General features: G+C 35.2%; 1 protein-coding gene across 2 annotated transcripts in view; it reads left to right on the forward strand.

Annotated features, from left to right (window-relative positions):
• Positions 1-13817, forward strand: part of DENND1B (DENN domain containing 1B) — a gene marked incomplete at both ends in the record, with an annotated part of 243584 nt that overhangs the window by 125163 nt on the left and 104604 nt on the right. For both annotated transcript variants that reach the window (XM_080698366.1, XM_080698367.1), the window contains one exon: positions 1045-1155. In XM_080698366.1, the coding sequence (XP_080554492.1) occupies positions 1045-1155 (111 nt within the window). The remainder of the gene's footprint in view (positions 1-1044; positions 1156-13817) is intronic.

The raw sequence follows: 13817 nt of genomic DNA on the forward strand, positions 1-13817 counted from the left end.
TTTTGTAGATTAAGAGTCAAATTGGAAGGTGCATTCAGCTTAAAATAGAGAAAATGGGAAGCGAACCCCTTTCCACCAAGCTCAACATCACTAGCTGTTATGTTATAGGTCCTATTAATAGGCTTTGCTCTAATTACAGATTTGTCTTGGTAAAGTTTTTTTTTTTTAAATTGAAGAAAGAACTAGATTTCTTCTTTTCTTGCCCAGTAAAAAATTTGCCCTTCAGGTTATAGTTCACCTAATACTACAGTTTCCGTTTATTGTCTTATTTTAATTGGTTTCTTCATTACATTGTTGCTTTCTAATATGCTAAAGTTTTGTTTCCAAAAAGCTAAAAATAAGAAATTAGAGATGATCCAAAAATGAGTGTAGCTCATTCCAAGTTTTTTATGTGGGAAAATCTTCTATGAAGGATCGGTTGAGGGATCAATTTAAAATATCACCAAATTACATTTGACTATAGTGGTATACTGCAAGGCTGACATGAAAAATAAACAAAGGATTTTCCTTAGTAAAGAATCATAGGACTGCTTAAGAGTCCGATGTCTCCTGTAAGTCCCTTGTGTACATACAGTACATAGTATCAGACCGTGATTTTATCAGCAGAGTAAATGGCAAATATGAAGACACAGTATTTTCTAGAGTAGCAGTTTCTTAAACACTGGTGTACAGAAGAATCACCGAGAGTATATGTTATAAAAGCAGATTCTTTGGATTATACTCTGAAGACAGTAATTCAGCAAGTCTAAGTTGGGCCCAGGAAATCACTTCTTTTCAAATACTGGTGCCAGCGAAGGAGGGGGAATATGTGATCCTCTGATCATCCTCTGAGTTACACTTTTATGGAGGGTACTGCTTCAAATAATAACAGAATATTGCCTGCTTCGTGTGGCAGCAGAATAGGATCTAATTTAATTATTTTAATCAATGCACTTTTAATAATAACTTCCTTTGAACTTTAAGACTTTTGGGTAAACGCATAAAATGCTTTTCTTCATATTCGGCGTGAGCTGTAAGTTACACAATTATCTTTCACTTGTACAGAGAAATCTTACAGAATATTTTGTTGCCGTGGACGTGAACAATATGCTGCAACTGTACGCCAGTATGCTTCACGAGAGGCGTATCATTATTACCTCTAGCAAATTAAGCACTGTGAGTACTTCACACTTTTCCTTTTAAGTAGCATGTATTGAGTGTTTCACAAAAAGACCTAAAAACCTCGACAGATTTAGAAATGTGCTATGTGTACTCATAAGACAATATCTACATACTTTTTTATATATGGTTTTAATCTGGCTCTTGAAGTACAAAAGTCTGATTTATAGAAGGCCTTCTCAGATGCATTAAATCAGGTTAATTATTTTTTCTTATCAGGAGATGAGAGTTTTTTTTTTCCCTTTTTAACTCTCCAGAGTTCATTTTAGTGCCTTCTACCATATAAAGAATTCTTAAGAGCTATTATGAGATCTTTATTATTCACTTATGGCTTTTTCCATTGGAGCTACTTGAAAGAAACCAAGGGGCCATGATAATAGCTGCCACCCTAACCTGGTAATAGGTAGATTCATCTTTGTTGCCACGTAGTGGTTTGGGAGTAGATTCTATAATAGTTCTGATTTGGAGGAGCTCTTCAGACTGATAATAACTTAAAAGTCAAAGTAGCATTTTTTTTTTATAAATCACAGGTTTTATGACATTCACTAAAATGTTCTTTTGGAAGGTCTTCATTACTGTAGTAAAAGCAGTGAGAACAGAAGGATTTTTCTTGGGTCACAGAAAAGCATTCAAATGTATTTTGCTAGATGTTATAATTTTTTTTCTTACTAAACTCAAAATCAATATTTTCAACTCTACTTTTTAATATAAATTTAAATAGTATTGAGTAATCAGAGATATCAAAAGCCATTATTTAATGCCATATGAATTTGCTTCTTCACAAATTTGTTTACATAGTAAAAATAAAACTATACTTTTAATCTTTTGTTTTACTTTAGTGGGAATACAAACCTCCTTCTATAATAGCATTTTAGAGGAGAAAGAGTTTAGCACTTTTCTATTTAGTATTATACAATGGGAAAAGTGTTTTCTGAGATGTTAAATAACTAATTAAGACTAGCTATTAGCTGAAGATAGATAATGTAGAATGGGGTCTTCTGATCCCTTTTTTGGGTTATTCCTATTAATCTACATTGAAAAAAATACCGTTTTGAGAGTTTGAATATTTAATAATGACATTACTCATTTTCCCCTAAAATTGAAATTATATTTTACCTATTGAAATATTTATGCATTTGAGGAAGTAAATGTGGAGAAGTGCTGAGGTAATATCAAAGAGTAAATACCAGTCAGCAATAGAGTAATTATTTGATCTTTTTAAACATTTTAAAAAGATGTTGAGAAATTTAGTCTAAATCATTTGCACTTTTATGTATTTGTTTGGGTTTTTTTTACTATTTTTAAACAACATAGACTGAAAGCCATTCTTTCTCTCCTTCTCCTTATTTTTAAAACATATTTTCCACGATTATAAAGGTTATTTCTACATGAATTTTTGTCCTCAAGATTAAAAAGATTGCAAAAACTGTTTGTAGGCCTAGGAACTATTTCGTATCAGGATTAATTAATGCAAAAACCTGCATTAGACACGTGCTATGTGCCCTGAACTTTTAAGTACACTGTGAATTTAGCAGAAAGCAAAACAAAATCCAAGCAGTTTTGGTGTTTGTCTCCAACTGGTGTGAAACAGATAAATGAACCAATAAATAGCCATTATGTCGGGTGGCGGTGAGTACGGCGGGTAAAGGATGAAGCAAGAGCATGTGTGGGGGAGAAGGTGAGGGGCAGCTTCTGTTTGTCTAAGGCGTCCTGGGAGGAAGGCCTCCCTAATGAGGTAGGTTTGAAGCAAAGCTCTAGGAAAGGGGAGCCAGGGAGCTGTGTGGGTGAAGTAAAGCTGCTCTTTACTTCAGTAAAAGAGTAAAGATAAACCGGAATATGAGTTTTTGAAATATATTTGTGTCTTTAATATGTATCCCTTTCCTAGTGGCTGGGTATCCTCCCTGATTTGCCACCCCCCCACCCCCGTGTAAAGTGACAGTCAGTAGTCTTAGTATTATAGATGTAAAGATTGAATAGCCACATGCACAGATTTGAAGACCTTAGAATTGTGTCTACAGAGGATGGAGACACAAAAATTATTAACTATAGTTCTATAGTAGTGTAAATGTGTGGCTTAGGGCAAAAATTAACATGCTTGTTTTTTAGCTTCATATTTGACTTAAAGAACAAGTTGCTATGAAGTTTGGTATCACACAGGGAGTTAAATCCTATTTCAAGGTCAATTTAATACCAATTGTTTATGACAATTTATGAAGCCTTTTGGTGATGTCACCTCTAAGCTACCAGCTCTGTTGGGGTTCATTCTCTGGGGCAGTAAGGCTGATAAAATAAACATAATTCAAGTTCTCTTTGATGATCTTCTCACCCTCATTATGTGGGGGAAGCTGCTTTACTTGAAGCTATCTTCAACAATTCTCTTATATATACAATATATATAAACATATGTGCTATAAATTCTTTGCATAGTAATATCTGATGTCAAGGACTAATATCATAACATAAATTAGAGACAAACTATTTTTTTAAATTAATGAAATATCTGAAACAGCCAAAGAAAGAATAATAATGAATTGACTTGACTTTAAGCATTTTATATTCTTATCTTTTTATATACAATAGACCGTATAGCTATTTAATGGGAGAAATTGTATTTTATCCTCTAATTATCTTTTAAATCTATAGCCAACTTTTCAATTATAGCAAGAATACATATAAGTTAAAGTTATCTAACATACATAATTCTTTTGTTTTCTTAGAGATTTTCTTTGCCTTGATTATTTACTCTTTGACCATCATTTTTCTTGATTATGGTACAATATTTGTCAACCTTACATCTCCCACAGCTTACTATGGGGTTTTCAGGGTAATATTGTGATAGAAAATCAGCTAACTTAAGGGACCCTTTCTTCAGTTATTGTTGTAGTTAAAAATGGCAACTTTTATAAAGATAAACCTCAAAATAATAATTAGTTTCAAGATACATGAACAAAATCTCAAGGCTTTTGTTATTTTGTTGTGTTTGGGTTTTGGTACTGGGGATTGAACCTAGGACATTTTACTTCCAAGCTACATCTCTGTCCCTTTTTATTTTTTTGGTTTGAAACAGGGTCTTAATTGGTTGCTGAGAGTCTCTTAAATTGCTGAGCTAGACTTAAACCTGCCAGCTTCCTGTCTCAGCTTCTCAAGTACTGAGATTACAAGCGTGTGCCACCACTACCACCTATTATATTTTAAACACTTTGACAGGTTTATTTTCCTTTATTAAAACGTGGCATTCTGTTTGGATGTATTACTATGTTTTTGCATGCTTGAGTTTCATAAATTGAGACACAATCGATTTTGCTTCTCTTTTTTTCATTTATATATTAGCAAGGACACATGGAAGCATTGCTGATAATCCTGAACAAGAATATTGATTTTATGCATGCTGTAGGCAGGCCTTTGATGTTGAAGCCCCAAGTGAATCTTGGTAGACTAGCAGAACATCATCTCAGAGTCTCATATATTCAAAGCAAAGGAATAAATCATGGCATTACAAGGTTGTATCAGTTGACTTATTGCTGTTTCGTGACCATAGGTAGGGAGGACTGCTGTTTAAAGCCATGTCATCAGTTCTCAAGTCAGTCAGGCGTGAAGCCTTGTCATATGCCTCCATAATTGTACCTCACCAGACTTTCTCTAACTAGTCAGCTGGGGCTGTGCATTTTGTCTCAAACACCCGGCTGGCCAGCATCTGACAGGAGCTTCCTCATCATGCTGTCAGTAATATGTTAACTAGAGTGTATCTTTGTGGCCTGCAGAAGCAGGTGGAAGAGATGCCTCTCTTTAAAACAGATGTCTAAATGTTAGCTACTAGTTTGACCAATATTGAGTTGGTAAACATTTCCTTCTTAAAGCCTGTAAGCACATTAGTTACAGAGATTTGATTGTGTGGTGCTTATTATTTCTGGAGGATTTAGAGCAAGCAATATGCTGAGTGCTGGAATTGCCTCAGTAAACTGTAATTTCTTCTTCTGTTATAGTTGCCCCCAGGCATTTAAGCATATGCTTTTCTCTCCCGTTCTCATTAATTCCATCAAGGGCATATGTAGAAAGAAATCTTGTGATCCTTAGAAAATAAGCCATTAAAACATAGGTTTGATATGGTTAGTTAGACTAAAGGGGAGTCCAGAGGATTTTAACCTCTCCATCTGGATTATACATATTCTGGATTTGTCTCTTAATGGTATCACCTATGTCAGCATTTAATCTGAAACCTGAAGCACAGAGAATCTTTCTGGAGATTCAGAATGTAACAGTTGGTGAAAGAACAAAGAACACCCAGGCCTAATTCCTAGTAAGGGTTATTGAAATGTGTGTGTGTGTGTGTGTGTGTGTGTGTGTGTGTGTGTGTGGTACTGGGGATGAAACTTAGGGGCATTTTGCATCTGAGCTATAACTCTAGCCCTATTTTAATCTTTTATTTTGAAACAAGGTCTCACTAAGTTGCAGATGGCCTCACTAAGTTCCTGAGGCTAGCCATGAACGTGTGATCCTCCTGTCTCAGACTCCCAAGTACTGGAATTTCAAGTGTGTACTACCACACCAGGATGAAATGTATTTTTGACCCCAATGTTCTTAAGGATGCCACTGAAATTAGGACCTTTCAGGGAGAAATATTGCAGGAACTATTTTTAGATTTTTATTTCTTTCCAAAACCTAGAGCAACAAATGATGTCAGCTAAAACTGTAGATACCAGAATATTGTTTTGACATTGTATGCTGCTAGTCTGAACATTGTTTTCATTAGGGGCTGGCTAAGTGATTGAGGTTGGAGTGTGTAAGTTGAAATGTTGGTGTCATAAAACATTTTGTAAGAAGGGATGTATAGAAGTTAGTTGGAGACCTGGAGACAGGAAAACTTGGAGGTATTTCCATGTTTCCCATGGAAATAAGCACATATCTCTGGCTGTAGTTTAGTCCATTTGTTTTCTAGAAGCAGACAATTGACTTTTAATTCACAAAGCTGAATTTTTGATATAACAATTATGGGCTCTTCTAAGAGGTGTGCTAAATTGTCCTTCCTTTAGCTTCCATCAGTTTTGTTCTCATCATGAATCTAATCACAGAGTGACCTTGGACAATTTAATTTTGCCGAACTATTTTCTATAGAGGACAATGAATTAATTTCGTGCCATTAGTGATTATCAATACTAAATAGAAGAAAACATGTATAATGTTTTTGTTTCTTTGGTAAAGCTACTGTTGAAGGCAATGCATCTCATATTAAATGTACCTTCTGTTTTTATATGCTATATGTATTTTTTTTCTTTCATTCTTTTTATTTTGATGAGCATTCTTAGATGATAAGCTACAGTTTAACTCACTGTGAATATTTCACTCAACATTTCCAAATGGAACTCATCATATTTCTCTCACAATCTCTTTCTCCTACTATATAGGGTTGATTTGGTGAATAGTCTCTTCTTCTAATCTGCCTTCCCCAGCTAAGGGCTATGATTTACCTCAGTGTTTCTCCTCTGATCCCTGTTCTCCATTCCAGCTGCCCACTGTCTTAGTTCAGGTGACCAACCACCACTTCTTTCTCACAAGTGTTCTTTTTAGATCATATATACTGAATGCTGGCATTATCCCCATTTATGTAAGTGATGATGATGATAGCTACAATTATTGCTTATATAATTCATACTATGAGCCATTCACCCTTAAGAGCAGTTTATTTAAGCCATTTTAATTATATCTTACTGTGAAATAAGTACTTTTGTCATAGTAGACAAAGATGAGGACTTTGAAATTTACAGGGCTGCCCTGTATGTTTGTAAGCCAGTTCTGACTCCAAAGTTTATATTTTCAACCTTGATGTAATTTTGACTTTTTACAACACTATCTAAGAAAACAAATGCATGTTTATCTTTTACCTAAATGCAATATCTCTCCCTTAACAAGCTTCAATTTGTCTTTGCAAGCCTTTAATATCTCACATTCAGCCGGGCGTGGTGGCGCACGTTTGTAATCCCTGTGCTTGGGAGGCGGAGACAGGAGGATGGTGCAGGTTTGAAGCCAGCCGTGCTGGCATAAGAGACCCTGTTTCAAAAATATAAAATAGGTCTGGGAGCGCAGCCTGGAGGAAGGAGGGCTCCCAGGAACCCCAGTACCACCAAAAAAAGAGATTCTCACATTCATACCTTTCTCCCATTTTTAATGCCACTTTTTAGTACTAACACTTATCTTTTATTTTACTTCCCATTTTTATCATACTTTAGATTCATTCTAGATATAATTACTCAATACTTCAGAGTAAAAAATACCTATAAATACATATTGCCTGTAACATCATCAATCTGGCATTTAAACTTTCTGTTATCTGACCCCAAACATTTCTTTCTAAATTTTTTTTTTTTTTTTTGGTGGTACTGGGGGTGGAACCCAGAGGCTTTCTACCTCCAGGCTATACTCCCAGACATTTTTTTTATTTGGAAACAGGGTCTCACTAAGTTGCTGAGATCCTCACTAAGTAGCTGAGGCTGGCTTCGAACCTGTGCAATTCTCTTGTCTCAGCCTCCCAAGCGCGGGGATTACAAGCGTGCACCACCATGCCTGGCTTCTTTCTAAATTTTTAACTACCTACTTATAGTATAGTAAGGTCTCTAGACAATAAACTCCTCAGGAAATTTTTTTATCAGATTCAGTCATTATAATATATCTAGCTCTTAGGACAATAAATATACATGATAGGCTTTTAAATTTTTTTTGGAGAAAATGCATGAAATTGCATTTATGTTCTTCCTCAAATGTATTTAAAATGCTCCTGCCTCTATTCCTCTGAATATTTCAAAATCTGGTTTGCTTTTCTGAACCCTAGTACTTAAAAGTAACTCCTAAGATGTCTTTTAACCCTAAACTACTGCAGCACTTACCACAGACATTTCTGAAATAGAAATTATCTTTTTTTTTTAGAAAACAGGTTTGTATTAAAAAAAAAACTCTAGCATTAAAGTCTATATTAAAGTTGTAATGCCTTAAGGAAGAAGTGATCACTGCATCTTGGATTCTCTGCTTAATGAATTTCGGATGCAATATTAACTCTTGTTCAGCTTATAGGAGTAGAACTTGCTTTGGTGACTTTCTGTCTTCATATGGTATTAAGTAGAAAGTGTTCATTTGTTTACTCATTGAATCACTCTTCTGCCAGGCAGCACTGTAAATATTCTCCAGGTAAGATGACAGTCATAGTCAGCAGAGAGAAGCTATGTAATAATGCGAACATAGGCTGTTTAATATAAAGAAATAAACAATTATAGCATGAGATTGAGTAACCAAGGACAGGCCAGTAAGAAATGAAGAGAGTGCTAAGGAAAATAGAAATATACATATATACATACATACATACATACATACATACATATACACATATACATATACATATACATATACATATACATATACATATACATGCAGTTATTAGATTTAGGGCTAAAAATATGATCAAAGAAAGAAGTCCACCTGGCCTAATACCCAGAGACCTTAATGGAGAGTACTTAGCTTTGGCGCATTGGATAACAGAGAAGTTACTGTGCTGCCACACTGGCAGAATTTGCTAAAACCTTTCCCTTTGAATGCCCCGGAAAACTGTCCAGAGAAATGCCACTTTTGAAACTGGCTGGAAAGACATATGAGTGCTTCTGGGAAAGCTGTTCATAGACCTGAGAGGAAGCTGCTCAGAGAGGTTATCTCACTGCCCAGGAAAGAACCAACAGAAGCTGCTAGCAGTTGTCTCCTTCAGTAATCAGTTTCAGGAGAGGCCTCTGTCCTGCAGGAACTAGACAATGGCAAGTACTATAAGAATCAAAGACACTCTGCTATAAAACTGCTGAACGTCGGGGAGGTTTAAGGGGAACCGACTGACTTCTAAAACTTGTAGGAGCAGGCATTACAGTCCCGAGGAACCTGGAGGCCACCTGTGCGGTGGGAAGTGGGCTCTGGGGAGCTGCCTGCACAGCAGGAGCCATTCCTGACAAGTGAAGGGCTTTGCAGGAAACTGCAGAGTGAGAGAACTGGGCCAGGAAATGAAACCCTCTCTGCCCTCAACACCATGCTAAAAGGACAATATCTAAAGAATCCAGATACATTTTCATAGATCAGGCAATGAGAGGTAAATTTGGAGCTAAGGAAATAAATTGATAATTGGTAGTCTACCCCTTTGTATACTAAGCTTTCATCTGCACCTTTCTATACGCATTTAAACTTTTGTACAATGAAACAAAGCTGTATTTTTATCTAATAAAAACAGCCAGTCCTTTTGCTAACGTAAATATCCTCATCCTTTCTCCCAAATGAGAAGCATAGCCCTTATTTCTGTAACTGATCATGAAACTATAACTGATATTTACGGCTTTCTTCTATCACCCATTCATATTTCTCTCATCCTCAGCAGAACTTTAGCCAATTGGGCTCTTTACTTGGTATAAAGATACAAATGTTCACTCTGAAAAGGTCTCAGTCCTAAACAGTCCTGGTTTTTTTTGTTGTTTTGTAGTTTTCCATTAAATGTTTTATTATTAGGCAAAAAAATACTAAGAATTGCCACAAAGTTCCCTGTTGAAAATAATTACCTAGAAAGAAAGGAAGACCTGTTTTGAAGGAAACACTTGGCATTGGGAGAGTTTTCCAAAGATAGGCTATATGAATATTGATTCATTTGTACATTGATAAATAGTATTTACTACAGGAACTATATCCTGAGAATTTCAAAGTTATGATTTTTTAGTAGTGTCAATGAGCCAAAGCCAGGGAAATGTGGGAGGTAGAATGGAAAATTAAGAGTGACTTCAGTGATCCTATTCTTACAAGGAATTTCTATTTCTAGAAAATATTTGTATGGCTAATGTGTTGCTCTTTGTGACTGTGTATGTATTTAGACAGAGGAGAGGGAGAGGGAGGGGGAGGGGGAGGGAGGGAAGACAGAGAAGGGGGGGGAATCACACTACAAAACCTGATTGGAGAGGTAAAAAGTGTCCAGAATGCCAAGAATCATGTTTGCAAAAGTAGGTGTTTTCAATTTTACCTAAAATATTGTGGGGAGGCAATGGGGTGCATGATATGACCAGTTTTAGTTTGGGGAAGAGAGCATGGCGTCATTATAAAATAAGAAAAGAGCAAGTAATAGTGGCTCATGCCTGTAATCCTAGTACTTGGGAGGGTGAGACAGGAGAATCATAGGTTTGAAGCCAGTCTCAGCCTCCTGGTGAAGCTCTTAGCAACTTGGTGAGACCCTGTTTCCAGATAAAAAAATTAAATGGGCTGGGAGTGTAGCTCAGAAGTAGAATACTGCTGGATCCAATTTCCAGCACAGAAAAGAAAAGAAAAGACAAAGAAAAGAAAAAAGAAAAAGAAGAAATGAAGTAGGGAAAATCTGACAGGAGACCAGGAGACGAGTTAATAGACTATTTCGGTAATAAAAGCCAGAAATGACTGTTGTTAAACTAGAACGGTGATCATAAGAGGAGGTGAGTTCTGGGTTTAGAAACATTTCATGGGAGAATATAGCAACAAAATGGAGCAGAAAACACAATCTCACCAGCCTCCAGAACTCTGGTGAATAAATTTATATTATTTATGAATGACCTAGTCTAAAGTATGTTCTTATTGCAGCCTGAATACTAACATACCATCATACTAGAATAAAGATAATTGAATATAAAATAATATTTTAGTTTGAAAGGAATTAAAAGCCAAATAAGTATTAAGCTTTGTAAGAAAGTATAAAAATCGTCTTCCAAAGTGACAGCATTGTTTTGCAGTCCCATCCCACAATAAATGAGTGCAAGTTATTCTCCCTCCCCATCCTCACTAGCATTTGATGTTGCCAGCGTAGGGTGTGGCCACTCTTTAGGAAGTGTAGTGACAGCTCTTTGTTTTGATTTGTATTTCCCTCATGACATATGATGCGTGGTATCTTTTCACATGTTTATTTGTCATCTGTATATTTTATTTAATGAGTGTTAAGATATGTTAGATGTTTAGTGTGTTAAGATATTTAGATTGTCTCAGTTCCTCATTTTAAGAGTTCTTTGTATAATTGGAATAATATCCCTTAAGATTAGATATGTCTTTTGAAAGTTTTTTTCTCCAAGTCTGTGCCTTCTCACTTTTCTTCTTTTTTTATATTGGTGGTGTCTTTCACAGAACATTACTTTTAATTCTGATGAAGTCTAGCTAATCAATTCTCTTTGATGGATCATGATGCCTAGGTATCAAGCCCTAGGTCATTTAGATTTTCTCCTATGTTATTTTCTTGAGGTTTTAAATTTTGAATTTTATATTTAGGCTTATAATTCATTTTGAATAAGTATTTGTGAATTGTGTAAGGCCTGTATCTAAATTTATTTTTTTGCCTGTGGTTGTTTAATTTTATACTATTTGTTGGAAAGACTTTTATTTATTGTCTTCTCTTCTTTGCTAAAGATCAGTGGATTATATTTGTTTGGATCAACTTCTGGGCTCTCTGATCTGATTCATTGATCCATTTGTCTCTTCTTTCACCAATTACAACAGTGTCTTAATTACTGTAGCTTTATAATAAGTTATGAAGTCAAGTAGTGTCAGTCATTATTCTTTGTTCTTCATTCTTTGTCTTGGCTTTTCTTCTTGATTTTTTTTGTTTTTGCCTTTCTGTATATACTTTACATTCAGCTTGTTGAAGTCTATAGAATAACTTGCTAGAATTTTGATTGGAATTGCATTGAATCTATATATCAAGTTGGAAGAACTGACATCTTGACAATTTGGAGTTTTTTTTTTTAATCTGTGAACACGTAATATCTCTCCATTTAGTTCTTTGAATTTTCATAAGAGTTTTACAGTTTTCCCTGTATAGATCTTGTACATATTTTGTTAGATTTGTATGTAAGCATTTCTCAAAGGATTTTTGTGAAACTGTACTGGTGGATCCATATTATAATAAAATTTTCTATACCCATAAAGTGTACAGTAACCAAGAGAGAACTCTGATGTACAAGATGTACCTGGACCAGACATGGTAGTACATGCCTCTAATACCAGTACTTGGGAAGCTGAGACAGGAGGATCTCAGCAACTTAGCAAGACCCTACTTCAGAAAAGAAAAAGAAAAAAATGAATTGAGTGTCAGTGTAGGCTTATCAGTTGTAACAATGTGCCAATCTGTTGAGGGATATTGATAACAAGGATAGCTATGGTTGTGTGGAGTAGGGAGGTATATAGAAGAAATCTGTAATTTTTGCTCGGTTTTGCTATGAACCTAAAGCTGCCCTAAAATAGATTTTATTAAAAAATTCAGTCATATATTGAATTTTTATTACATAAAATTGCTGTTCTTCAAAATTTTCATTTATATCTATTACTTAATTTAAATAGTAAAGTCTTGCTAAGGTGAGAATATTTTATATTTGGTATAACATTATAGTCTTAAAATATCCTGTTGACAACTTTTTTTGACCTGAACTTTAAAATAAGAAAACGAGTGTGTTTAACCAGATGTTTTCTTTATAGTTTCCACTAATTTCTTTTCATTACACAAGGAATTCATCACATTCCTATCTCCAGCAGTTTAAATTTGTATCCTTGCCGTTATTTATAGTGCTTAAATTTCTAAATTATGTGCTGACTTAGTTAAAAGTCAGGTGAAACCTTTAATGTATGTATGTATATATATATATATATAATTTTATGGTTAAATACAATATTAAGCAAAATAAATCTGTCTCTCAGTAACTCACACAGAATTCTAGTTGAAATGAGTAAGATTTCTACATAAGAATAAGGTACAATCTGGCTAGGTGATACAGAGAGTAGAATAATGGAACCAACAATGTGTCCATGAGATTAAAATTGTCTTGTTTTCCATTGTGGTCATTCTAGGTGAATCATTTTCCTGTTATCTCAATGGGAATCTAAAAAGTGTATTTTTCCTTTTCAAAATATGTTCCTACTCAATTGTTTAAAACACTGCTTAGGCTGGGCGTGGTGGCACACGCTTGTAATCCCCGCGCTTGGGCGGCGGAGACAGGAGGATCGCGCAGGTTCGAAGCCAGCCGCACTAGCATAAGAGACCCTGTTTCCAAATAAAAATATAAAATAGGTCTGGGAGTGTAGCCCGGATGCAGAAGGGCTTCCAGGAACCCCAGTACCACCAAAAAACAAAACAAAACAATAAAACACTGCTTAGTTTTAGGATTAGACTGATTTTCTCTGTTATATATATATAGTTTAAGAACAAGGAACAAGTCAGATTGCATATCATAAAAGAGAGCTCTTGTTCGATATCAAATTTAATTGCATTTATAGGTGCATGTTGAGAGATAACGTGTGCAGTTTTTATCAATAATGTTTTCCTTTTAACATTTTTAAGAAAGCTTGCTCTATTGGTTTCCTGCTCGAGTTGTAGACTGAGGTATCTGGGGGAAGTTTTGTAAATTGGATCTATGTCTGTCATAGATCCCTAAGTTTTTCATACAAAGGTCAACTGCTCTTGTTTATTTGACTGTTCAGTCCAAAGATACATTCTCTTTTATATAACTGGCATAAGATATTTTCAGTCAGTAGATGTTATTCAGAGTCTCATAATAATGAGCAGTTTACATCTTTTCTTTGTGGTTACTTTACTTTGGATTCAGCCTGCCCCACTTCCTAACCTGGCTCTGCTGCTTATGGGATGTACG

Source organism: Muscardinus avellanarius (assembly GCF_963383645.1).
Source record: "Muscardinus avellanarius genome assembly, chromosome: 7".
Classification (NCBI taxonomy): Eukaryota; Metazoa; Chordata; class Mammalia; order Rodentia; family Gliridae; genus Muscardinus; species Muscardinus avellanarius.